The sequence below is a fragment of the Saccopteryx leptura genome, chromosome 3 (assembly GCF_036850995.1).
Source record: "Saccopteryx leptura isolate mSacLep1 chromosome 3, mSacLep1_pri_phased_curated, whole genome shotgun sequence".
In the NCBI taxonomy this organism is placed as follows: Eukaryota; Metazoa; Chordata; class Mammalia; order Chiroptera; family Emballonuridae; genus Saccopteryx; species Saccopteryx leptura.
The window spans coordinates 84,777,550-84,805,074 of NC_089505.1; the positions used below are offsets into that span (position 1 = coordinate 84,777,550).

Below are 27,525 nucleotides of genomic sequence, written 5' to 3' on the forward strand. Positions count from 1 at the left end.
TCTATCTCCTCAGGTGCTCTGGTCTGGGTGGGTTCAGATGTCCTTCTCAGTAGCTCCCTTGTACCCCTGGGCTGGGGCCTCAATGACCACAGTGACCTCTTAGCTGGCCTCCCACCCGACCTGCTGCTGGATCCAGTCATCTTCTTCCTCTTCCTCCTCAGTGGTCATTTAAAGGCCCAGGACAGGTGAAAATGTCCTCTTGTGGTTTATACTCTCCAATGGCTTTTAGGTCCCCAATCCCTAAATCCAGCTTCTAGGCAGTGGCCTGGGTCTCCTCCACCCACCTCTGACCTCAGCTCCTTCCTGTGAGTAGCTTTGCATCTGAATGCGTTGTCCCTGAAGGCCAAGGGCTATCGCAGGGGTCATCCTGATCACTGCTGTGACCCCAGCGCAAAGGCCCTGTGTGGGGTTGTTTCCTCACTGGGCCACCATCCTGACCAAGGCCAGCAGCAGTCCGCAGCAGAACTAGATGCGGTGGGAAGACAAAGCCAGCGTGTATCCTCTGGGCACTGCCACCCAACACCCACCCCGACCAGAAAGACAAGGATTCAGAATCTTTGAAGCGTTTACTTAGCTTATGCCTGAAGTTCATGGATATCTGACAACGATGCATTTGGAGGGGACAGAAAACTGTTAAAATGCATGCACCGGGCTTCCACAGGGTGGCGTGTACTCTAGTGGGTGGGCACAGGGCCGGCTCCACTCGCTTCCGGTTCTTCTGGGCGGGGCCTCTACAGTGAGATCGATCTCGGTGTGGCTCCTGCGCAGGGGCTCGGGTCACACGCAGCTCCCCCTGCTGGCTGCACTGTCTCCAAGCAGACGTGATACCTTGGACCGCGGGTGGGCGTGCGCCACGCTGAGCGGCTCAGCCTTGGCTACCAGACGCGGCATCGCACCTGTGGGTTCATGGCGGTACCCCTGGCGCAGTGGAACGCATCCGCGAAGGCAACCAGGTTCTGCAGGGAGCCTAGCACCCTGTGGGCAGACAGAGGTGTCCGAGATGGCTGGCCGGGGTGGTGGTGGGGAGGACGCAGGAGCGTGGGGACGCCAGGGCACTTGCCTGTATTTCAGGGGACTGTGGACGTCCGTCTTGATGGACTGGACAGCGAACTCTGGTCTGTAGGAGCCGCACCACACCTGTGCGGGCATGGGGGGCTTGGCTGGGGGACTCAGGTGGGAGGGGAGGGTCTGGGAGGAGAGGGGCAGGTCTTGCGGGGTCAGAGGGGACCTGAACAGGTGGAGGGCAGGGAGGACCAGGCCCGATCACCTGACTCTTCCACCACTCCAACCCCCCCCCCCCATTTTCCTCTTGGGAGCCTTCCAGGCTGGTTAATTCTGGTTCTGCCTGGCTTGCCTGCCCACGGTGCACCTTGGGGGGGGGCACTCTTCCCTGGGGGCCCTTCAAAGGTGTGAGTGGGGAGCCTGTTGAGGGGCTCCTACCTGGGCGAAATTGATGAAGAAGATCTGGTCAAAGGTCAGTTCCAGTCCTGGTAGCTGCTCGTCCTGGCCGCCTTCTGCTCTCCACTTTAGGTAAGCCTGCGGGCAGCAACCAGGCGCTGGACCCAGCCTGCCCTCCCTCCTGGGGCCCACACAGCCTGGCCGGAATGGAGTGCTGGCTCCAGAGCCCGTCCGGTGGCAGGGGGTGTCTTGCCTCTGCAGCTTAGGGCCCTTGGAGCACCGCAGGGCAGGTACTCACTCCCTCAATTACACAGTGGCCAGCTGGACACCTACGCAGGCTGGGCTCGGTGGAAGCTCCGTGCCCAGGAAGCCCCTCTATAGCACCCCCCTAGAATGAACACTGAGGTTGCTCACCCCTGCAGTGCCAGGGCTGCAGGTGCAGGGGTGAGCAACCGCTATCGCTACCTTACTTGGAGATGGACAGACAGTGGCCTCCCCAAGGGCAGAGGCCTTGGTAAAGTGTGGGCAGAGCAGCCAGGGTGCTCGCCTGCTCATGGCCAAGCAGGCTCCCCCAGGGCTCTGCCACCTCCTAGTGTGGATGGCGGAATGTGCCAGGATGCCCCTTGACTCGGGCAGAGGGCAGTTCCTGTCACTCTGAGGGCCCCGTGCCCACCTCCTGGACCCACCTTGTACGCCTGCCGTACCCCTCCATTGTCAGCGATGTTCTCCCCAAGTGTGCTGAACCCGTTCACCTGTGCACAGGAAACAGGGTGGTGGGCAGCCGGCCTGGCTCTCCTTCCCTCCCCTCCCCTGGGTGAGGGCTGGGTGCCGTTCCCATCCCTCCCGGATGTGGCCGCACTGCTGGTGGCCCACCCGCTCACATTCTGCTGCTCTGCCAGGTCCCAGGTGTAGTTCCCATACTGGTAGACCATACACTGCGACTGGTCCTGGAAACGCTGTGCGGAGAAGTTACTCCACCAGTCCAGCATGTTGCCGTTCTTATCAAAGTTCCGGCCTGGGCGGGGGCAGAGGTGGGCTATCTGTGTGGCTCTGCTGCCCAGCCTGGGGACTCTCCGGCATGTCCTCCAGGAACCCCAGTGTCTGAGGTCATGTTTGTGAGCAGAGAATGGCCCCTGAAGGGTACGGGGTCTGCTCTAAGGGGTCAGCACATTAAGGGAACAAAGGCTCAGGCCTGGGTAGAGAGAAGGCTTTGGTGGTCTTCTATGCCACCTTTGAGGTTAGGGCTTGAGGGTCTCAGGTTCCAGGGTCTCAGGGGCACTGTGGTTCAATGACTAACTAAACTATCTAAACCCCAGGTGAGAGTGGGCATGGTCCTGGGACACAAGGGTGCCCTCAGAAGGTACCCATGATCAAGATCTGTGGGTGAACCAGCATCCCTGGGTTGCAGCTACAGTCCCCGTGCCTGGTCACAGGCTGCTAGAACCAGGCAGGGCCCCCCCCCCCAGAGGAGTGAGGTCAGAATATCGGGTCAGCATAGCGTGGGCTGGAGGCTGCTGGCCACCCTGGAATGACTCTGGGCTGAGCTCTGGCTAGACCAGAGCTCAGAGCGGCACAGGTGCACTGGGCTGTGTTCACAGGCCCAGGGAGGGGAGCGGCCAGTTACCGAGTTGGGTCAGAATCAGGTCCTCAAGCCCTGTGTCCTCTCCTCCATCCCTCTGCCCGAAGCAGGAGGGCTGGCCAGGGGCCAAGCCTGCCATGCACGACCTGCTCTGCCTTCACTCCCCTGGGCCCTGGCTGGTCCTTTCCATGTCTTGGGCCTTGATGTCCCCACATATTCACAGAGGGGTTGGATGGACAGCAGGGGACCCTTCCCAGCAGCCTGACTTTGGCCCTCGGTCTCATTTTGGGGCTGCTGCTTGGTGGAGGGGGTATATGATTTGGAGATGCAGCTGTGACCCCACAGCAGTCCCCTACCGTTGTCGTCAAAGCCGTGGGTGATCTCATGGCCAATCACCATCCCAAGTCCCCCGAAGTTCAAGGCCTGTGGCTGCTCCTTGCTGAAGAAGGGGGGCTGGAGGATCCCAGCAGGGAACACTGCCCCGGGGTGGGCATCAGGGGGGAACAAAGGATGAACTGTGAGTGAGCACCCTTCTAGGGGTCCTGCCATTTAACCCCCTAGCCCGGAGGTAGACACGCCCATTTTGGGACACACAGGCCCATTTCACAGATGAGAAAGCTGAGGTGTGAGCAGAGCCGAAGGTGCATGGCTAGAGTGTGGCAGGTACAGGACCCAAGTCCGGGTTCTCTGTTCCTTTATATGCTGCTCTGTTCCTTTATATTCCCAGAAAGGGTCTGCTGCCCCACCCTCTAAACCCCTCCTTGCCCTGAACACAGACAAGGGGAGGAGGGGTGTCCCCTTGGGTTGGGTGACAGGGTGAAGTTTTACAGGCACTAGATAGAGATGGCATTTTCTTTCTTTCCAAACATGACTGGGGGGCATGGTGGCCCCAGGAGGCAGGATGGGGCCGCTTGGGCTCACCTGTGGCATTAGAGGGTTGAGGGTGAGCGGAGGTTGGGAGGGGGAGCATACCAATCTGGTTCCGGTTTGGAGAGTAGAACGCATTGACCACGGCGGCCCCCATGATCCAACTGGGATAAGTGAGCAATCACTTGCCGTCCTTATCTCCAGGGACCCTTCTCTTTGGGGCACGTACTTGCTGACCAGACCCCACCCTGAGCGCCCATGCTGCAGTGGCCATGTTAGGGGACCAGCACAGCCAACAGCCACGACAGGGTTCAGGCCAGTCCAGGCATCAGGCTCTTCCCTGGGCCTCCCCCCCATCCACCCAAAGCAGGGTTAGCTCTGAGTCAGAGCCGGCGGCCCTCCTCAGCTGGCCTGGTGCCCAGCCTTGCCCCCCAGGGGCAGTCCCCACTTACAGGTTCTGGTCCACCTTCTTCCGCAGCTTCCGGAGGCTCCGCTGGGCACCAGCCTTGAGGTTCTGCAGGCCGTTCTCAAAGTACAGGTGCTCTGAAAAGTTCAGCTACGGGAGAAGAGCTGTCACTGCCGTGTGAGCGGGCCCAGGGAGAGGGCAGGTCAAGGGCAACAGGGGACTGGCTTTGGGACTTGCTGGGCAGTCCTGCATGTGGCTACCAGGCTCTGGGTGCAGAGGGATGAGGGGTGTGTGTGTCGAGGGGGGCACCCCTGGCTCTGCACATTTACATGTCTCTGAGCAAGTTCCTTTGTCCCCCCGGGCCTCAGTTTCCCCATCTGTAACGGGGTAATGCTAGGCCACCAGAGCCCTCCCCCTTCTGACCTTAAGTAATCAAGGGCCCATGGCCCAAAGGGGCCAGCTCAGGGGCAGATGTGGGTGGGCAAGGAGACAGGGGACTCTCCAGGGGCCCCTCGTGGGGGGAAGGGCGCACATTGGAATACTCCTGGTCCATGTGCTTGTTCTTCTTGTCCAGAATGTAGCTGGGGTACCCAATCTGCACCCTGATGCTCATGGCCTGGAGAGAAGAGGGGGTGGTCCATGCATGCCCCACTGTGGGCATCCTGGCTTTGCCCCCGACCGTGTGGGTAAGGAGCTAAGAGACTTGGCCCTCCTTGCAGGCTGACTCTGGTGGGTCTGGGGCCGGGTGATGTCACTGGCTGCTGTCACACCGGCCCAGAGAAACTCCTGGTGGGTCCTGGCCTCACCTCTGGGCACCCTGCTCCCCGAGGCCATGGCCTCTCCACCCATTCCCGGAGTGCTGGAAGGGGGCGCCCCCAGGCTTGGTTTTCAGTCTGGTCTCTGCCTACAGACCCCTCCTGAGCCAGCCACCCCCAGCCTCGCTGTCCTCACTCTAACGTGAGTGTGATGGTGGTTGACACGTGCCCCAACCCTGGGGCTGCGCTATTCTGCTGGGAAGCCATGACCTCGGCACTGCAGCCGCCTGCCCACCTTCTCCTGGGCCTTCTTCTTGGTTGCCTTGTCCATCCAGCTCAGCTCATCCAGGTTGTCCACGAACACAGCCTGCACCTTGTCAATGAGCTCTCTGACCTGGGGAGCACATGGCCGCGTGCCTGGATGATGGGCACGGAGACCCTGCAGGGCTCCAGTCCAAAGCTATGGCTGCTTAGGGGGCTGCTCTGGATGTAGTGTGGAAGTAGGTGGTGGTGGCTTTACTGGGACAGAGTCCCTACTGCTGTGGATTAGGGCCTCCCATCCCAGGACACGCACTTGAGCCCCTGCCCCAGCACCCTGCAGGGCCAATCAATGTCTGGCTGGGGGCCAGAGGCCCGGCCGAGCAAGGCTGCCCCTGGCCTCCCCATGTTGGGCACCGGAGCGAATGTGTGCTCCCAGTTCCCTCCCCGCCACTAAACACACCCGTGCTGCTGGGGGGCATGCAGGGCCCCCTCTCTGGGAGCTCTGAGTCACAGGGCCAGGTGGTGGCAATGCAACCTGCCCTTGACCTGCAGGGGCCTGCATCCCTGTGGGGGGCTGCCCAGAGCCCCCTGACCACATTAGAGCCTGAGTACCCACCACGTCCTTGCTGTCCCTGGAGAAGGCCTCCTTGACGTAGAGGGAGCCCACGGCGCTCTCCATGTTGCTATTGACGTAGCTGACACACTCCCGCCAGCGCACCTCCTCCGCTGTCTTGCCGTATAGCACCTGGCAATGCCATGCCATTCATTCATTCATTTATTCACTCATTCATTCATTCACTTATTCATTCATTCATTCACTCATTCATTCATTTATCCCACCACACTTAAACAAGCATTTACTTTGCTGTCCTCAAGGTGCCCAGGGCTTGGTAGGGGACATGGGACATATGCAGAGACTTGCTTTCTAATTTTGGGAAGGGGTGTGGGGAAGACAGAGTTTGCCAGGTTCCAAGATGAAAATGTGTCCCCATCCAAAATCTCGCCCCAATCTCAGCCGGCCCAGAGCTCTGCCCAGCGTCTGCCCCACCTTCCTGGACTATGGGGGTTTCCTGCCCCCTAAGAAGCCAATGTGACCTGTTCTCTCTCCTCAGAGTTCTTGGACTCTGCTCCCTGCTGATGCTCGGCTAGCTGCCAACTCAACATGCCAAAGCAGGAGCCCAGACTTGCCCCAACCTGCTCAGCCTGTGTCACTGTCACAGTGGATGGCTTCCCCTGAGATTTTTTTCTCTAGCAGAGAACCTTGGAGTCCCCCAACTCTGGGTCCCTTATCTCCTGCATCAGTATATGTGCCTCACCTGTCTGTCAACAGCATCTCTCCTGACCCCAGTACTGCCCACACCCTGGTCCAGCCTCTCATCCACCTGGGGGATGGTGCCAGCGTCCACTCTGCCTCCACTCCCACTCCACAGCCCTGCAGGTCATTGTTCCAGAACAGCCACTGTGACCACAAGGCTTCCTGGTGGGTCCTGTGCCTCATTCTTCCCCCACTCCTGGTCCCAGCAGCCAGAGTGACCACAACAAGCAGGACATCAAACACCCCAAGGCTTTCATGCATATGAGCTCCATGCTTTGCTGGGGCCCTGGATGACAGCCCCTGCCTCCCTTCCAGACCTGATCTCCTTCCCTCTATGTAGCCCTGGAGGCCCTACCTCAGGACCTTTGTTCATGCTTAGCTCATCCTTGCCTTAAGCTCTCCAGCATCACTTCTGTGGAGAGAGCCTGTCCCTGCCCTCATCCCCACGCTGTCACACTAGTTGGCTCCAAAACAGCTAATCTCTGGCTTGTTGACTGCCTAGTGTCCGTCTTCCCCAAGATAGCTAGTGCCTCTTTGGCCCCTTCCATCGCTCTGTCCCCAACACCTCGGTGCTTAGTCCACAGCTGGTGCTCGGTATGATACACTGGCTCAGGAATGATGGCTGGGCTCAGGGCAGGGCCAGAGTCACAGGTGCGGGTCTCACACACCTTGTGGTAGTGTGCACGTGCGTCCTTGAACCGCTGGCTCAGGCTGCTAATACGATCCAGCACCAGGCGCCAGACCAGGTAGTTCTGCATGGTCCTGCAGGCGGGAGCAGAGGGCGGACAGGACAAGTGAGTGGGGTTTGCCTAGGGAGGGAGGCAGGAATATGGTTTATGGGTCCTCGGGCAGCAGGTTCAATCCCAAGCAGTGGTTTCATTCAAGGTGGTGAAGAAAACTCCAAGACATCCCCCCACCCTGCCAGATATAGCCTGTCTGACCCCAGATGCTTGATCTGCTTCAAGGGAGGGTTTATGTCTCCAATGTAAGTCTTCTAGGCCATTAACACTTAGCCCCTCCTGCCCCACCTGACCTCCATGCCTCAGAGTCAATGCTCTGTGGGGTTTCTCTCCTGAAAGGAGGGTCTCTTGGGAGAGGGGGACAGATGTGAAGGCCTCCTGGGACCTTTCCTGGGGAGCTTACCTGGCTGAGAAGATATCCATGACGTCTTCCAGGTTCTGGAGGTAGGGGACGCCATAGACTACCACCTCTTCATCTGGTAGCAGCTCGATGTTGGCAGAGGACAGCACAGATTGTATGAAGAGGGTCCAATTAAATCCCTGGGGGAGAAAGGAATGAGTGAGAGAGAGAGACTGGGAGACAGAGAGAGGTCGGCACAGCACCTGGGCATCCAAGACATCCAGCCCCACCACAAAATATCCAAGAAACTAGAGAGAAGGTGCAGACAAGCAGAGTCAGGAAAAAAGGTGGGTGACATTACTACAGAGCCTACAGATGATCAAAGGATAAGAGATTATACCACTACATTTGAAAACTCAAGCTGTAATGGTATGATTCCTGGAAAAAACACAACTGAGTAAGAACAACTAAAGAAGAAATGGGAAATAGTGGCCTACATACCGTATTTCCCCATGTATAAGATGCATACTTTCCCAAAAATTTGGTATCTAAAAACCAGGTGCATCTTACACAGTGGTTGTAGATTTTTTACTTGCATTTCCCGCTTTTTCGCGCTTGTTTTCACGCTCATTGTTGAAGACAGTGATTCGTCATCACACAGATAGAGGACAAGCTAGTAGATGGGAGTTTTGACAGTGATGAGGAGTTGTATGAATTTTACGATGAATAAAACTTGATTTCAATAACTTTATGTAATACTTTTTTTTTTTTTTTCAAATTTCAGGACCCCAAATTAAGGTGTGTCTTATACATGAGAGTGTCTTATACATGGGGAAATATGGTAATAAGCCAACGTCTATTGTGACTTCAGCACCAGGCTGGATGTCCCAGCAGTAGGGCTTGACAGGGAAGAAATAAAACTGTTCCTTTTCACCAAGGGTAAGAATTTTGTGTGCATAGAACATAGAGGTATTAAGAACTGAGGATGGGCATTGCATCAAATTGCTGGATACAAGGTCCTTGCTTCTGTATCCCAGCGGCAAAAAAGATACATGACGAAATGATACCATTTACAAGAACTTAAGTAACAAACAAGGAATAAATCTCATGAAAGGTGTGGAAGGGCTTGAAATAAAAAACTATAAACCCATGGAGAGAAATGTCAGAGAACATAAACATACCGAAATACATACTAGGTTCATGGATTAGAAGGCTCAACAGTAAAGATGTCACCCCCCCCCCCCCAATTGATACTTAGATTCAAAGCAGCTCATACCAAAATCTCCAGTCAGCTTATGTGTGGAATTGACACACTGTCTCTGAGTTTTGTAACAAAATGCAAAAGAGGAAGAATATCTCGAAGTTATAGCCATGGGGTCGTGGGTGGTTGGCACTTGGCAGACAAAGAAACTAGTGGCATAGAGAGCATTCAGACACACAGGTGCGCACACACATGCAACACATGATACACACACACGTTTGATTTTAAGCAGAGGTGGCATGCAGAACAGTGCCAAGGGGGTGAGGCGTGCCTTTTCAATAAATGGTGCTAGGTCACCCGAACATCAGAACCATCAAAACCGAATGATAGAAATGATTTCTACATTGTATCTATAAAAGAATAAACTCAAAGCTGATTGTAGACTTCAGTCACGTTGTAGGGGGTGCGCAGGGATAGACAAAGATTTCTCACGTAGAACATGTACTGTGAAGAAAAGGTGGGTCCATCTTTGGTAAGTCGATTAATTGAGACTATTTTAAAACTCTAGTCTTGGGTTGGTCCCAACCTCTTCCCTGTGACTTGGGCCCCATCCCCAGCCATGCCCTACCCCCTCTGACTTGGCAGTGGCTGGCCATGGCTAGAAGGGCATTCCTGTCCGCTGTCTGCAGGATGAGGACCCTCCTGAGCTCAGCCCTTAAGCATACGGTGTGGCCAGTGGCCAGGGGAGGGCTCGAGCGTCTGGCATGGGGGGCAGCCTTCATCAGGGGCAGAGGCATGCTGGGGTTTAGGGCAGGACTTGGGTGGGTGGCAATCTCCTCAGCTTGAGTCAGTGACCCCTCCCAGCCTGTTTCCTGCTCAGAAAACTGGGGTCATCATAGCATGTACTATACGGATAGTGTGGCCCCCTGTTTTCAGACAGCCTCGTTGACACCTGCTGTCCCAGTGTGAAAATGTCCCTGTTTGGGTGGCCAGTTTCAGGGATCCCTGCTCAGGGTTGTGAGTATTTCTGAGGCTTAAATGAGAGAGGTAGGAAACAGAGAGGTCTGGGCCAGGTGTGCCCCTGGGCGGCCTCCTCCGGGCCGGCTGAGGCCCAGCACTACATGGTCCCCCCACAGCCTGCCCAGCCCTGTCCTACCTTCAGTCCAAACTTGTTCTGGAGCTCCTCCACCTCCATCCTATGGTACAGGGCGGTGACATCGTGCCTCTCTTCTTGGGGGACTGTGGCCTGCATCGGGGGCTGGGCTGTGACAGGGGCACGGTGGCCAGGGCCCAGGCGTGCCTCCCCACCTCCCAACTCCGCCTGCGGGCCCAGCCTCACGTTGGCTAGCTGCGTCTCCAGGTTGAGCACCTGCACCATGTCCTCCTGCACCAGGTCGCTGTTCGTGGGTAGGTTCATGTCCGCCCGCAGCATTGAGGCCACCGACATCATGAACTGCAGGTAGGCTTTGCGCACCTGGGCCGAGGACCCAAGATGGAGTTGGGCAGCCTGGGCCCCCGGGCTCCCGTGGTGCTCTCTGTGGGGTGGGTGGGGCATGTGACACGAAACGGGCCCCCAGGATGCTTGTCGGCCAACTTCAGCCCGCCGGCCACAGGGGCCGGTGGAGAGAGGGACACTGCAGACTGCAGCGCTCCCTGGTCAGGCACTCGGCTGAGGCTCACGCTCCCCGACAGGCCTGCCCGGGGGTGGACAGGCCTGTCCCGTGGGCTGACATGCCTGCTTCATGGACCTGATCCCGGCTCTGGCTGAGGCCCCGCCCAGACAACTCAGGGCTGAATGCCCCTCTCCCTCCCTTCCAGCAGGAGATACCACATCCCTGGGCTTCCATGGGACCCGGAGGCCTGATCTGCTGGGCTGCCTGCCTGGCACGCAGCAGGTTCTCAGTGAAGGCCCGGGGCCATCCAGGGCTGTCGTGTGTGCCAGGGTTAAGGGTGGGCTGCCCTCGCCAGGCTTGCCTCTGGCCGGGGATCAGGAATTGGGCCCTGAGGACATTTTTGCCCTGCGTAATGGGGTCTCTCTTCACTGCCGGCAGGAATGGGTCACTACAACTGCCTGTGACTGTCCTGTGTGAGCCATTCCCGATGCCCCAGACGCTGCTGCTGCTCTGAGTAGGGTTTCTCGCCTGGTCACCGGCCCCACGCCTCACTCCACGGCTCCCTCTTGTGGTCATGCGTGTCTTTTCTCCTGGATGGGCCACCCTCCCTTGCCTAGCTCAGGGCTGCGGCTGTCTGCCTGCAGTTGGTCATTTCACACCTGCCCTTCCTTTCCGTCTCCCCTGCCCCCACTGGCCCTGGCCGCCATGCCACTGTTTGGTCCCTTGGTTCTCCTCTGGACGCTGCTGGAGCAGAGTGGCTAAGGGAGCGAGTAGCCTGGGGCTTGGACGCCTGCCTTCAGGTCTCCATGTGCCCCACACAGGAAGCCAGCGGTGTGACAGCCCTGGCGGGCATATTACTCGTGGCTGCTGGGCTGAGCTGAGTTTACCCCTGAAGGGTTGGGACACTCCCTACAATGGTGACAAATGACAAATCTCTCATCCCCAGCCCATAGTTCCAGGCTCCACCCACACAGGTGCTCATAAAGGCTGCTGTGGGGGCAAGGGCCAGTCAGACACACAGGGGAGCTGGGCCCTGAGTAGGAGCCCAGATTGGGGAGGGGCTGCAGGAAAGGGCCTGGGGGCCTTTCCTAGGAGTCTTAGGGTCTGGCCCAGACTCACCTTCTGGTTGCTGCCCTCCTGTAAATAGTAGTCTCGGGACGGCATGCCCAAGGTGGGCTGGTCTATCTGCAGACACAGAAGGCATGAGCCTGGGCCAGCTGCCGGGGCCCCACAGCCTGGCAGAGTGGGCAGCGGCCCTATCCTCCCCACCCAAGACCTAGAAGCGGGGTGATGCTGGGGTGAGTGCAGGTGCCCTGGTGGCCAAGCCCTGCCCGGTGAGTGACGGGCAGAGGGCCGCCAGGGCTGGGCTGCAGGGCAGGCACATGTACCACGGGGGGCAAGGGTGTCTCTGGCTTTCTGCTTGTGGCCAGTTGTGGCTCTTTGAGGTCAAGCCTCCTGCCCAGGTGCCAAAGGACTGAACAGCTTGTCCTGAGAACCAGCTCGGCCCACGGGCCTCTGATCAGGGTGCGCGTTGTTGCCAGCTGGTCCCCCAAACTGCAGCCCTGGATCAGCGCCAGGCCCTGGGAACCCAGCCGGGGCTCGTCTCCCTCTCGGGCCCTGGCCCTGGCCGTCTGTCCCCCTGCTGCCCTGTGAGAGCCCCAACTCGGCAGGGAGGCCCGGCCCCTAGCCCCTGGTATGGCTCGTACGTAGATAATGTGCCGGCTGGAGTTCTGGTCGTCGTTCCAGACGAAGAGGTCGATGAGGACGCGTTTGTTGAAGTGCGAATTCATCACGGCCAGCTGCTGCTCCAGCTCCCAGCCGAAGCCTGGGGAGTCAGTCAGGGCCCCCTGCTGGAGACCGCCGGTTTCCTGGGGTCCCAGCCTAGCCCCTCATCACACAGTGGGTCCGGGGCTCCGAAGCTCAGACCTTGGGGGTCACAGGGGACCCCTTCTGCATGGTTCTCTGGTGGGCCTTGGGGGGCCGGGTGACGTGGGGGATGCACTTCCCTCACGGTCCACAGGGCACAACAGGGTGTGTGATGGGGGCTGCCAGCCCTGGGGACGCATGGGGCCCACCCTCCAACTTGGGGCTGAACTAGATTGCAGAGCGCAGAGCTCACGCCCCTAGAGCAAGGAGCCCGCAGTCCCCAGGCCCGAGTCTGGGAGATGAGTCTTTCTTAGGGGTCTGGAAGGGATGACCCTATTCAGAGTTGGGGGGGAGCCAGCCACAGGGAGGCTGCCCACCACTGGTGCAAAGTCCCTAGCATGTGCCTGGAAGGCCTCAGCGGAGAGCTACTCCAGGCTCTGCCTCCTGCCCCTCAGGGTAAGTTGTCCCCGGGCCCTGGCCTTACCTATGGTGTCATTCCACTTGTCCATGGCCACCGGCCAACCTCCCACCACCTCTAAGATCTCCAGCAGGGGCCGAGAGTCTCGCTTCTCGATTATGTCTGGGAGGGGAAGGCGTGGATGGTTATTCAATCAGATAACTGGTGGGTGTGATGTCATGGTCGCACAAACCCGCGAGGACGCTGCACATCCAGTTCAAAGCCGGACCTTGCCATCAGACTCAGCAGCACAGGACACAGACAGAGGCCAGGAGGGGAGGACAGGCTTGGGAGCCGCAAGCAGGTCAGCAGTGGTGGGTGACCCAGTCTGAGGGGGCTCTGGGGCCAGGGGCAAGCATGGGTCGGAGCCCTCCCTGGGGTACACTGGGCACCCCAGCGGGGTCTGGGGACCAGCCTGGGGCAGACTGAGCACACTGGACAGAGAGTAAGGCATCCCTTCTCCAGGGGCGATGAGCTGGCAGGAAGCTTGGGAGAACTTGACCCAGATATGAGGTGCAGGTGGGAACGCAGAGCGTGGGAATAAAGGGAGATGCCAGGGTGGAAAGCACAGGGATGTGGGGGCAGGCAGGGGAGGGGGGCGCCTCTGGCGGAGAAAGGGCCTGGGGGGCTCGGAGGAACCAACATCGTGTAGCACGGGGTCTGCAGGACGGACTAGGGGCACCCTCGGCTCCTCTGGGAGGTCCTGGTTCGGAAGTGGGGACAGAACTTAGGGGGCTGCTTGTGATTGATGGAGCCCTGCCATCTGGGGCCAACTGGGACAGGTTAGCGTGCGGCTGCCGGGGCTGGTTCCCGAGAAGATCGATGGGCTGGCTTCCTGGCGGAGACTGTGGGTCAGAGGTGGGCTTTTATATGCGGTCTGGCCATCAGCCTTTTGTAAATTTTGTCTCAGGCCAGAAATTCCGTACAGGTGGGAACACAGGAGGAAGTCCCCTTTAGCTGGCGGGGACTGACCACATTGGAGGAACAGACTGTCAGTGTCCATGGGAGGAGCGGAGACAAGGCTGGACCTGCAATGCCGGGGGCTCAGGGAGGGCCACCCATTCGGCTGGGGCCCAACGAGCCTGCCCTCGGGCACAGGAAAGACAAACCCGCCCCCCGAGAGACTCCTAGAAGGTAGCCAGCCCTGAACCCTGGTGTCAGGAGGGGGAAGATGGCCCCCAGAAACCTGACCCCTGAACAGGGACTTAGGGGACAAGCCAAAGGCCCCTAAGTGTATAAATGCTCTCAGCAGACACTGGAGCACCAGGAAATCCTGCAGCACATCTTCATGGTGCACGCACCCACACACACACAGAGGCATGTACACATTACACACAGACACGCATATACGTATACACATGCACATGTGCCTACATATATACATATATATGAATATACATACAGACATGTGTACGCATGCACATATATGCATACAGAGCCACATGTGTACATATACAAACACACATATATCCTGCCACATACAGACACGCATACACACATACACACACAACACTCAGACATTTGTATACATGTGTGCCTGCACATATACGTACACACATGCACAAAATAGACATGTGTACACACATAGGCATACACATATGCACAACACACAGACATACCTACATATAGACACATATTTATATATACATATATAGGCATATTCATGTGCACACAGACATGCATATATATACACACATGCACAAATACATACACAGACACACACAGAGATATGTGCACACACCTGCACACACACCTGCACACACACCTGCACACACATACACATGGACACACTTACACTTTTTTTGACCAGACCCCAGTCAGGCTCTGGGGCCGTCTCCAAGGCCCATTGGTGCACTCCCTTATAAAACTCAAGCTCAGCAAGAACCCTGCTGGACTCCCAGCCTCCACGTCTGGTAAAGGTTTCTAGCCCCCTGTCTCCAGGCGATGTCTGACCCCCCCTCAAGCCTGCATTCAGCAAGAGCCCCATCGGGCTGGTTTAGGCAGATTCCTACCACTAACGTCTCCTCTCCTCATGGTGATTTCCTGTCCACTCACCCTGCCCACTCCTAGGCTGCAAAGTCCCCACGTGCCTAGCCAGTATGAGGGATGGAGCGCACCTCCCTCCCCCCTGCACAGCCCGCTCCTGTTCCTGTTCAGCCTTAAATAAATCTGCCCCACCTCGCCACCTGTGTCAGGAGCAAATTTTTCATTAACACCTCCACATACACATTCATGCACACATATACACACACCCACATATACATATACACACACACATATACACACACTCACATATACATATGCACATAAACACATACACATATACACATACACTCATATACATATACACCCCCACACATGTACAACCCCCACATATGCACACATATACAACATATACATATACATACACTCATAAACACTCACTACACACATATACACATCCACATATACATATACACTTACTCATATATAATACACACAGACATATACAATCATACACATATATGAACACACACATAAACATATAAGCACATATACCCACCCACCCAGACACATACACCTATACACACACCCACATATATACATTCATATACAATACACACATGTATATGCACATACACACAGACATATAAGCTCATACACACATATATGCACACACATACATATATCATATACACATACGCATATATACATATGTACACACATCTATGCACACACACATACACATATATATATGCACATATACACAAACACACACACTTTTCCGGAAGTAAGTCTGTGCCCCATGGGGAGCCTGGGCACAGTGTGCAGGTGGGGACACAGCACACAGCCCTCTGATTGAGCCCGAGTGGCGCCCACTTCACCACGCTATGCTGCAGGCGGGGGTCCTGGAACTGCAGCAGGTCCAAGCAGGGGCAGTCCCCACCACATGGCTCACCCTTGTTCATGCATGAGCGGTACAGCGTCTTCGCCTTCTGCACGGCCGGTCGGTCCTTGGTGGTGGATTTCTCCAGCACCCCTGTGGGCCCAGGAGAGAGCTGGACAGAGGCCTGGAGCGGCTGATGGGTGGGGGCTCAGGTCAAGGTTCCCCCTGCTCTCACCACACTCAGCGGCAGGTGGTCCAGCTGTCCCCACTCGAGTTCCCCTCCCCCCAGGACCCAGTGGATGGATGAGGGCTCAGTGGGCTGTCCACATATGCCCCACTGCCAACCTTGAGAGGGGCAGGTGTACAGCCTCACTGGGGCCCACCCCCAGGTCCCAGCCAGCTCACCTTTGAGGACAACCTCCAGCTTATCTCTCAGGATGTCAAAGACGCTGTACCGGGAGTTGGTCTCGGGGATCACGTGGTGCCGCAGCCAGCCGCCGCATGCATACTGGTAGAAGTCGTCACATGGTTCCTTGGATGGGTCCATGTTCTGGAGAATCCTGGCGGCTGCACGTCCCCAGGGGGTGGAGAGGAAGAGAGGAGACGCAGTTGTGGACGCCTGGTGGGCTGTCCGATATTCACTGGCTGCTGGGCATGCTTTGGAGCGTTCGCCACCCTCTCTCAGCCCCAGTAAAATTGGAAGCAGGAGATTCAACATTGAGAGCTACCACGTATCAGCCACGTGACTTTGAACCCCCGAGACCGCTCTGATCTCTCCATTCCCTCATCTGTAATTTAAAGAGGCCAGAGTCTGGCAAAGAGATGGTCTGAGACTGTAGGCTCAGAGGTGTGCTCTTTCCTCTGGGTGGGAGGCGGGGTGATTTCTATTAAAGGAAATGGCTTTGAGCCCATAATCCCCAGTGTGCAGGGACAGTGGAGCCCTGCTCTGGGCTGACCGCTCTGTGGAGACGTGGCTGAGCTAGACCCCTCAGGATGCCCTCCTCCTCCTGCCCCAGGACTCTCTTCCCCGTGGCTGGCCCCTCGCAGGAAGCACCACCAGCAGCACCCACAGCCCCACTGCTTTTCCACTGGGGTTCTCTCACACCATTTTCACTTGGTAAAATCTGCAACTAGCAGCCTAGGACCGCCATTTTGAAGACCATTCCTGGGAGAAAACCTGATCGAGGCTGTGCACATGGGTGACCATTCTCTCTGTAAATGCAGGAAAGGGCCCCTTGGGCTCCTGTGAGGCCAGGGGCCTGAGCAGGCAGGGGTGGCCCCTAGGAGAGAGGGGTGAGGGTGGGGAGCAGAACCCGGGCTCCCCACCCACTGTACAGTCCCAGGCTTGCAGAGACAGGGCCTGCCTTCTCCCAGTGCCGCATCTCGTGGCTGCCCCCTCGGCCCCGAGTGGGCCTGTGCCAGCGTCACCTGCAGCCCAGTGCCTGGGCAGGGCTGTGGACAGCATGGAGAGAAGGGGGCTTACCTGCTAGCACACAGCCAGGGGTGTTGCAGATCTCACCTTTCTCCTTGGGCCCTTTGATGGCTGTGGGCAAAAAGCAGTGTGAGCCCCAGGAAAGTGAGGTGGGCACAGGTGGGGAGCAAGTGAGGGCTGGCAAGGGGCAGGGCCCAGGCGGGAGTGAAATGGTGAGGCCTGGCCTCCGCACCATCTCTAGTCCCTGTGGTGGGTCCAGCCTAGGGCCCTGAGGGGAAGTCCCACAGGCAGCCATGCATGTAGCCCCAGGTGGTCCAGGCCTGAGGCCTTGAGTGAGGGTGGGCCTCATTTTTTCTTGATCTTTGCAGCTGCACCAGGCCCCCAGAGCTGAAGCCAGCTGTTATGCCTTCCTGCCTGTCTGCTCTCAGCAGCTCTCCCTCCCATCAGGTGCCACCTCCTCCAGGCAGCCTACTTGTGCTGCTGGCTCTGCACACCTTGCCCTACCAGCTGGTTGCATAAATGTGCCCCAGCCCGGCATCAGGGGCAGTGCCCAAGCCCGGGGGCAGCATGACTTGTGTTGGCTCCTGGTGCCCAGGAGCATCCTGCATCCAGCAGGTGCTCACGGCTGCTTCCCCTCCACTGTCCTCTCTTTCCATGGGATTCTGGGTGTCCAGCGCAAGGCCCCACCCCCTGCTGCATGCCCTAGGCCTGCAGTGGACACAGCCTGGCTGCGGGCTCCCTGCCCTTCCTTCCGCAGAGGCCAAGCCTGTATGGGCATGTCTGGTGGGGAAGGTGAGGCTACCTCGGGGTTTTCGTTTTGGGATCTTCTCTTCCTGGGAAAAGCGCAGCCGGCTGGTAAGTAGTGGCAGCTGCTTCCCTGAGGAGAAACACAGCACACACAGCTCTGGCCTCCAGCCACCGGCTCCCGGGGACCTTAGGGACAGCTTGGGAGGGTGCTGGCATTCTACTGCAGTGCCGGAGTCCTGGGGAGCTACGGGGGCCCTCCTCAGTAGTATGGGCTGATCCTGGGGGAACCAACACACAGGGACCCCAGCAAGACTCATTTCTGAGCAGGAGGGAGATAGGGGCTCCCCTGACTTGCTGGCTCCAGTCCCAGGGTCCCCCTCTCTGGAGTCCCCCATCTGCCAGGGCTCAGACTTAAGAGCTGGGGTGTTAATCACAAACGTATGCCTCCCTTGATCTAATATGATCATAGAGGGAGGGCTCCAAGTCTAGGTTAAAACGTGAGCAGTCACCCCAGTCCAGGGCCTGGCAGTATTTCTCTGTGAAGGGACAGATAGCAAGTATGTGTTTCAGATTTGTGGGCCATTGTCTGTTCTCTTAGTCCTGGTAACATGAAAGCATCCACAGATAATACATAAATAAATGGCACAGCTGTGTTCCAATAAAACTTTATTTACAAAAACAGGCCGTGGGTCACAGTTTCCTAGCCTCTGCCCCAGAAAACAAGGGGGGGGGCTGTTTTTGCAGAGCAGAATTCCAGGGTGGGCAGAAGTGTGGGCGTGGGACTGTATTTCCCACTGTAATTTTATTTTATCTTTACAAAAGTTCTATTTATTGATATGAGAGAGTGAGCAAGAAACATGAACTTGTGGTAACACTTATTTATGCCTTCATTGGCTGATTAGTACATGAGCCCTGTCTGAGGATGGGACCCGCCACCTCGGCATATCAAAGTGATACTCTAACCGTCGGAGCTACCCGACCAGGGCTTCTCATTTTAATTTTAATAAAAACCATTTGATTTTTCTGAAAAGGGTTTATCTAGAACTTTTAAAATAACAGATGTTAAAAGAAAATTGGAGATAACCATGAAAAAGGGTAGAAATGATAAAGCTTCTGAGCTAGTTGACAGAAAACGGAGTGAAAAATAATAAATCGACCCAAAGGAAGGCAAGGAAAGAGAAAAAAAGAGACATAAGAAGCGTCCAAGAACACACCACAATATAGGGAACACGCATATTTCAGTCATCGCAGTAAATGCAAAGAGGCTACATCTTCCGGACAAAAGACAGAGACAGAATCCCCCTGTACTCTTGGTTGCCAGAGATATAGCTGAGGCTAAAGACAAAGCTTCAACAACAACAACAACAACAACAACAAAAAGATTGGGGAAAAATAGATAAAGTGAATGTTTGTGAGCATTTATGTTACTATGTTCATAAGAGACAAAAGAGAATTTAAACAAGAACAGAATGTAAGGCAAACAACATTGCTAGGATAGAAAGGCTCAGCACATGCCCTGGCCGGCTGGCTCAGTGGTAGAGCATCGGCCTGGCGTGTGGAAGTCCTGGGTTCAATTCCCAGTCAGTGCACAGAGGAAAAGCGCCCATCTGCTTCTCCACCCCTCCCCTTCTCCCTTCTCTCTGTCTCTTCCCCTCCTGCAGCCAAGGCTCCATTGGAGCAAAGTTGGCCTGGGCACTGAGGATGGCTCCATGGCCTCTGCCTCAGCGCTAGAATGGCTCTGGCCTCAACAGAGCAACGCCCCAGATGGGCGGAGCATCGCCCTCTGGTGGGCATGCCGGGTGGATCCCCGTGTGGCGCATGCGGGGTTCTGACCGCCTCCCCACTTCTAACTTTGGAAAAATACCAAAAAAAAAAAAAAAAAGAAAGAGAGAGAGAGAGAGAGAGAGAGAGAGAGAGAAAGAGAAAAAGAAAGAGAGAAAGAAAGAAAGAGAAAGAAAGAAAGAGGGTCAGCACATAATTATAGTGTTCAAAGGAAGACTAATTTTAAATTTGTCTATTCAGGTAACAGTGTAGTCTTAGCATAAGCAAATTGGTACTTAGTTAACTACAAGGAAAACTGATCGTTTTCTAGTGCAATCTTTTTAACACATACACATCTTTCATTTAACTGAAAGGTCAAGAAAATAAAAAAAGCAAAACCTAGAAGACTTGACTTATCTAATGGATCTATTTGTATCTATATCTGTGTCTGTATCTATGTTCCCACTTTCATCTCCCAGTGATTGGCTGTCTTCCATGAGCACACTGGTGTTATTTATAAAACCGACGATGTGTTAGACCTTTAGCAAGCCTCAGCAAATATCAAAGAATCAATACCCCTGAAGTTGTGGTTTCTGACAACAAAGCAATTACATTAGAAACAAATTTTAAAAGGTTAACTAAAAAAATATGTCCATGCATCTGGAAATCAAAATTTTAAAAAATTCTAAATGACTCATGAATCAATGAAAAAAAAATCATAGTGGAAATTAAAAAGAAAAATACTTAGAATAAATAACTATGTCTAAACCCTTCCACCAGCTCAGCCTGAGGCTGGGATCGGCTGTGGGATCATTTCTGGGGGTATGGGCACAGGGGCTCTGAGCTAGAGCCCTGGCAGAGACCCGCACTTGTAAATATGGGATGGGCTGAAGGGGAGGCAGGCTGGGCTGGGAGGGTCCCTCTTCTTGGGGTGAACTTTGCTGCTCCTCACTACCCAGGAGAGAACAGGCCTTTTGCACAAACAGCTGGCTGGGTGGGGTCAGCCTTGGTCACTGGAAGCCTCTAAGTCAGGTGTTTGCAGAGTGGGGAGCTCTGGATGGAGGTGCTCTGGGGTTTGGGCTCCCGATGGCTCTTCATGCATGGAGAGATGCTCTTGTCCCATGTCCATGGGACAGTACCCATCTACCCTGGCAGGAGACCAGGAAGGGCCAGAGACCACAGCAGCTGGCACCTGGTCAGGCAGGGAGCAGCCCTGGTGGGGGATGCTCACCACATCCATAGGCTGAGCCCACTTTCTAGCCCTTGGAAGCAGCCTTGCTCAGGGATGGGTGGATGGTCCCACCACACAGCACAGGACTCTAGCTAGTGAAGGACCCTTCTGGTACAAAGGCTGTGGTCCCCTATTGTAGCGAGAGCTGAGAGGTGAGTGCTTCTCTCGAAAGATCTGAGCCCACAGGAGAAGCACAGCACCTGCCAGCAGGTGCACACGTGATGCAGATGCCCCCCAAGGGTGCAGCTGGGATGGGAGCAGGGCTGCCGGCTGCCCAGGTGAATGCACAGGAGCCTCTCCACTTCATCCCCTGACCTGAGAGGGGGACAGTCCCCGTTCCTCCACATGATCTGGGAGGGGGCGGGATGGGCACTGCAACGGGGGGGGGGGGGGCTGTTTCTGCAGGGCAGCCCTGGTTGCGCCTCTAGCCTCTCCAGGACCCCAGCCCCTCAAGCTCTCACCACCTTGCAATAACACAGCCTGTGTGGGAAGCCACCAGGCACCTGTGACCTGGGCCTGTATGGGGAGAGTATCCCAGCAGGTTCTTCCGCAGGGTGGCCTTGGAGGCGGCAGGAGGCGCGCGCGGGGGGTGGGGGGGTGGAGGGGGGGCCGGGGGTGGGGGGGTGGTCCCTGAGCTGGGGATCCGGCTCCTGCTGCCGGGCCGCTGGGAGCTGGCGAGCGTGGTGCTGCGAGGGGAGGGGGCTGCGTGAGGGGCGGGGACCTGGCATGCCGCATCCCAGTTTCCTGAAGAGGCCGGCTGGCTCAGAGCCTGAGGACCGGCCACACTCCCGCCAGCACCTGGGCAGAGCCCTCGGGAAGGGGCCTTACCCACCCCGCAGGTCAGTGACCTTCCCGCCAGCAGTCCGCAGCACAGCCCTGCAGCCCGCGGTGCCCCGTGCAGACCCCCACACGCTCCGTTTGACCAGGCTGGCTGGCTCCTCCCGGGAGGGCAGAGAGCGGACCCTTCGGATGGCTGTGGGCAGGAGCGGCCGCCAGCAGGGTGCTCGGCGGCGGCGAGCTTGGGGGAGGGCGCCCTCACTCACCTCTGCTGTGGGCGTAGAGGAGGCCCAAGGCCACCAGGGCTCCCGTCACCAGGAGCAGCAGGAGCAGCAGCCCCCACTCCAGAAAGCCTGGGCGCGTCTGCCCCGTCCGGCCGGTGATCTCCACCGTCCCCATTGGGCTTTCAAGCTTCCCCATCACCAAGTCTCTAGACAGGAATGGTGCCCAGTTGAGCAAGCCCCAGGGCAAGGGCAGGGGCGGTGTCCACCCAGGGCAGGGGCAGCGTGGTGTGGAGCTTCTGAGACTCTGCCTGAGGCTGGAAGGGCCTGGCGCTGGCTGGGAGCAGGTGCCGGGTGCCTTTGGGTGCTCAGCCCTTCTCTCCATCACCAACCCCACACCTTGGCCCTCCTCGCACCCGAGCCTTAGCTTTCCACACCCTTCCTGGGCGGGAGTGTCTCTGGGTGCTGGGGCCCCTCGTGTGGGGGGAGGTGCAGCCTGTTGGCCCTGACGGCAGTCTCCTCTGGAGACGTTGTCGGCCTCTCCAAGCCCTGTGTCTGGCAGGGGTTGGTCCGGGGACCACTCTGCTCACACCTTGGGGCCCACATGCTAGATCCAGGAAGCCCAGCTGCCTGTGTGAGTCAGGGGGTGGTTGCAGTGGAGCCTGCCTGGGGCCCACTCTCACCCATGCACAGACCGACAGACACATTTGAGCTCACACATGTGCTCTGTGTACATGTGTGAGTGTGCATGTAACCACACACATGTGTCTATGTGCATCTGCACGAGCCACACATGTGTGTGTACGCATCTGTATGAGCGTGCATGTGCGCATGTGTGCATATGCACATGCGTGCATGTTTGTGTGCGCGCACCTCCTTTGCTGGTACTTGGAGCTCTGCCCCCAAAGCTGTGTGGGCACCTGGGAGCAGCTGGTGCTGTCTTCACTCAGGATGCACACATGCCTGATGTCTGCGCCCAGTGCTCAGCCCTGCATGAGGTGAGGCTGAAGTCTGGGAGAAGCGTGGGTCTAGAGACCCAGTCCTGCCCTGCGCAGTAAGCATCTGGTGGCCGAGACCACCAGGGCAGGGGGAAGTGTTTGCACCTGCCAACACCAGGGGTCTGCCTGAGTTCTGTCCTGACTCATGGGGGGTTTGAGGTCTCTTAACTTTCTGGGCATCACCTGCCACCTATGCCAACTTGAGAGGAGAAGCCACACCTGTTCTGATCTCAGGGTGCCCGGAGTCCCCCCTCACCTCTCACTGTGTCCCCTCTCATCCTCCCTGCCCGGATCCCCACCTGCCGCCCTTTACACCCAAGAGTCCCTGCTCTAGGTCCCTCCCAGTGAGGCCTCCCTGGGGTCCATATTCATGCAGCCGACCAGCCCCCTCGCACCCCAGACTTAGATGTTTTACCACCACACACCCACCCTTTATTTCTATTTCCACTTCCATCCCCCTCGGTAATGTCAGCACCACAGAATGGGGGCCCCAGCACCTAGACTGGGGCCAACCACTCCAAGGCATCCATCAACTTTCATTGAATGAATGAATGGATCAATGGTGAATGAATGAATGGTGACTCAACCAGACAGGACAGTTCTGAGTCTTGGCTGAGCACCTGTGGCTCTGGCTTTAGCAGCAACATCTTATTTTAATCAGGATGGACAAGACCCCCTCCCATCCTGTTAAACCACTTCCTCTGTCCCGCTGACACACAGTAATGGCCTTCACACTGAGGGCTGGGGGCAAAGCCACGCTTCCTGCTGGGCACGCAGCAAAGGGGCCACCGTGGTGGCCAGGCTGGGGTCTTTCCAGGAAGGGGACTGTGTGGGGACTGTGCCCGAGAGCTACCTGTACAGGTGAGGCTGCACATAAAATGCCCTGTCTGTCCCCGGGGAAGTGGGAGGGTGTTCTACAGTGCTGCCTAAGATAGTGGGCTCGGCGGGCAGGCCCCTCGATCAGCTCACCTTCGGGTCACTCAGGAGTGGCTGTCACCTGCGGGCAAGTCTGAAAGGCAGGGTCAGGGTGGCCTAGAGTTCTGGTGAGCAGGGCCAGGTGGAGGGGCCCCCAGGGGCAAGAGGGCAGTGACTTCAGGGGCACCATGAGGCGTGTGGCTTCCGGGGCCCCTTTGTGATGCGGGCACGGGTTCCGTGGCAGTGCGGACCCTCCCGTTCACAGAGTTCTATCTGCGTTTGGTGTGGGGGAGGGGGATGAGCACAGTTCTGGGGGGCACCAGGCTCCCTGCTCAGTGTGGGGGGTTCCTTCTATGGCCTGTGGCCTGGCCTCCCGACCCTCTCTTCCTTTGCTCCTTGACCCCATCAGTCCGAAGGGGCCGCAGAGAATTCTGGGAAGGAAGGCCAGACCCTTCTTCCACAATGCCCACCTGGCCCGAGAGGCTGAGAGGTCAGGACCAGAGCGGCACATTGGTGGGACCTGCAAATCCCTGTTGTGAGGCTCCTTTCCATTCAGTCTCCAGTGGAGGTCCTGGGGTCCTGGCCTCGTGTAAGGGGAGGGGGGTCCCTGCTTATTACGGTGGGAGTGGGCAGGGCTGCCAGGGAGGGTCCCCAACCAGACACCCATGTTTGGCTAGTGTGGGGATTGGTTGCCTCCCTCTGCCCCTGGAGACTTGAGGCTCAGACCCCCATCCCCAGGGGCCCAGTGGCCCTGCTGGGAGGGTGGGGGAGAGGCTGTGGGACTGGGGGCTCTGAGCAGAGCAGGACCCAGTCAGAAGTCAGACTTCCCTCCTTCAGGCCTGACTGGGCTACCAGCATGGTTCTGCTTCTGCTTCAGAATCCACGGAGTGAGTGGCCCCCGCGCAAAGTAGCCTCCTCACCAAGCTGAGGGTCGCAGGTGACAGGTGACAGCCCATCAGAGAGGCTAGGCCATCTTTTCTGAACCCTGCCATTACTACTTCCATGATCCCCGGCATTAAAACGTTTACCCTGGTTCCATAATCAACACCTCCAGAATGAACCAGCAATTCTTTATATTAAATCAGGGGTCAGGAACCTTTTTGGCTGAGAGAGCCATGAACGCCACATATTTTAAAATGTAATTCTGTGAGAGCCATACAACGACCTGTGTACCTTACGCATTATCCAATAAAAATTTGGTGTTGTCCTGGAGGACAGCTGTGATTGGCTCCAGCCACCCGCAACCATGAACATGAGTGGTAGGAAATGAATGGATTGTAATACATGAGAATGTTATATATATATATATATATATATATATATATATATATATATATATATATATATATATTTTTTTTTTTTTTTTTTTTCCCCTGAAGTTGGAAACGGAGAGGCAGTCAGACTCCCGCATGCGCCCGACCGGGATCCACCCAGCATGCCCTCCAGGGGGCAATGCTCTGCTCATCTGGGGCGTTGCTCTGTTGCAACCAGAGCCATTCTAGCGCCTGAGGCAGAGGCCATGGAGCCATCCTCAGCGCCCGGGCCAACTTTGCTCCAATGGAGTCTTGGCTCTGGGAGGGGAAGAGAGAGACATAGAGGAAGGAGAGGGGGAGGGGTGGAGAAGCAGATGGGCGCTTCTCCTGTGTGCCCTGCCCGGGAATCGAACCCGGGACTCCTGCACACCAGGCTGATGCTCTACCACTGAGCCAACTGGCCAAGGCTGTTTTATATTTTTAACGTTATTATTTTTTTAATTAAAGATTTGTCTGCGAGCCAGATGTAGCCATCAAAAGAGCCACATCTGGCTCACGAGCCGTAGGTTCCCAACCCCTGTATTAAATCTTCGCTATTTGACTCTCTGGTGTGATTTCTGTCTCCTGAGTGGGCCCTGATGGATAAGACTTACATGGGTATCAGGAGTGGTCCCTGTCTACCAGACCCTCGAGATAGCACTTGGGGGTGGGCTTGGCCACGTCCTGGGGCCTCACTGCCGGGCTGAGGTCGTCAGAAGGGGGTCCGTGGTGTGTAGCAGCTTCACAATTGGTGGAGACGCCAACTGCTTCCAGGGCCCAGGTACTGCGGCCTGGGTGTCAGCCCAGCAACGGCGGCCCCAGGACTGTGCCATGCAGCCAAGCCTCTTGTGGACCCTGGCACCCTAATGGGAGAGAAGTACTCGCTGAAAAACCTGGGACTTCTGCGTGGGAACGGAGTCAGACCAAGGCAGAGGGGATACCCCACTGGGTTGGCTCTGCTAACATGGGTACACCTGCCGGAGATGCTGAACATACCGCGTCAGCTCACATCAAATGCCCTAAGTGACTTTAATGGTCCACCCAGGGTTCAGGACTCAATGGTGGTACACCATTAATGGAGATGCTGGAACGTCCCAGTGTTATGTAGAGAAAGAACCCAAATGTGCAGGTAGATAGCAAACTGGAGTGGATTTATCATGTGGGACTGGTGCACCTTATAGCAGCTCCCCCCCACCCCCATGAGACTCATAGGACTTCTCTCTCCTCTATCACTACGATAAACTGTAGGAACGCACTTCAGATCAATGCATTGCTCGCGGTGTGTTACCCTTTGTGCCATCAGGTCTGGGTTTGTTGGTGTTTTGCATTTAGCATTTTTGAAGCTGCACTCTGTAAATGAAATTGGTTGCGGCTTTCGTTTGGTTGAGGTCATGTTTTCTTTAAAAGAGAACTTGGAAGCCTTTTTTTCTTGGCTCTGACGTTTAAAGTAACCTGCAATGGACTGTTCTTTTTTTTTTTTAATGGAAATTTAAAAAAAATTATTTATTTTTTACAGAGACAGAGTGAGTCAGAGAGAGAGGGATAGACAGGGACAGACAGACAGGAATGAAGAGAGATGAGAAACATCAATCATTAGTTTTTCATTGCGCGTTGCAACACCTGAGTTGTTCATTGATTGCTTTCTCATATGTGCCTTGACCGCGGGCCTTCAGCAGACTGAGTAACCCCTTGCTCAAGACAGCGACCTTGGGTCTAAGCTGGTGAGCTTTGCTCAAACCAGATGAGTCTGCACTCAAGCTGGCGACCTCGGGGTCTCGAACCTGGGTCCTTCCGCATCCCAGTCCGACGCTCTATCCACTGCGCCACCTCCTGGTCAGGCATGCAATGGACTGTTCTTTAAAGGCTGGTCCGTTTTCTCAACACCCTCTGGACCTGGGCCTGCTCTGGGGTGTGTGTGTGTGTGTGGGGGGGGGAAGCTACCTCGTCACTGTTTCTTTTCTGCTATGCAATTGTCCTATGTGACTTTTATGACAATTTGGGAGTCTCTGTAGTTATATAACATTTTCCTAGGGACAAATCCATTTCGTGCAGGCCTTCAAATTTATTCGCACAGAGTGGAGAGAAGTCATCTCTTCTGCTTCCTCTGATTTCCTGTTACTTTGTCCTTGCCATTTTTTTTAAACTTTTTTGTCTGTAGTGTAAGTGCTCGACATTAAGCTTTCAAGTGCCATGTCAAAGGAAAGCCGTCTCAAATAAACTAACAGCTGTGTGATACAGTCAAAGGCAAAACCATCAGATAAGGAACTAGGCTGCCCCCACCCTTGAAGTTCTCCTGGTAGAAAACTCTAGGGACCCAGATAACTGACTGCTGGAGGTGACCCTGCCTCCAGGTTTCCAAGACCTAATTCCCTTTCTTTTTTTTTTTTTTAAATTTATTTATTTTTTTTACAGAGGCAGAGATAGACAGGGACAGACAGACAGGAATAGAGAGAGATGAGAAGCATCAATCATTAGTTTCTCGTTGCG

The 27,525-nt window shown here is 56.1% G+C and overlaps 1 protein-coding gene across 1 annotated transcript; it reads right to left on the reverse strand.

Annotated features, from left to right (window-relative positions):
- Positions 1–588: 588 nt before the first annotated feature.
- Positions 589–22,032, reverse strand: MMEL1 (membrane metalloendopeptidase like 1). Its single transcript, XM_066371998.1, has 22 exons — positions 21,879–22,032; positions 17,148–17,207; positions 16,070–16,231; positions 15,737–15,817; positions 12,826–12,921; positions 12,182–12,300; positions 11,595–11,660; positions 10,202–10,336; positions 10,019–10,108; positions 7,725–7,861; positions 7,250–7,343; positions 5,883–6,011; positions 5,301–5,399; positions 4,783–4,866; positions 4,297–4,400; positions 3,950–4,008; positions 3,334–3,453; positions 2,280–2,413; positions 2,085–2,150; positions 1,441–1,536; positions 1,061–1,137; positions 589–975 (listed from the first exon to the last, which is right to left on the reverse strand). The coding sequence occupies exons 1-22, from the start codon at positions 22,030–22,032 to the stop codon at positions 876–878; spliced, it is 2,262 nt and encodes a 753-aa protein (XP_066228095.1). The 3' UTR covers positions 589–875.
- Between the last annotated feature and the right edge of the window lie 5,493 nt (positions 22,033–27,525).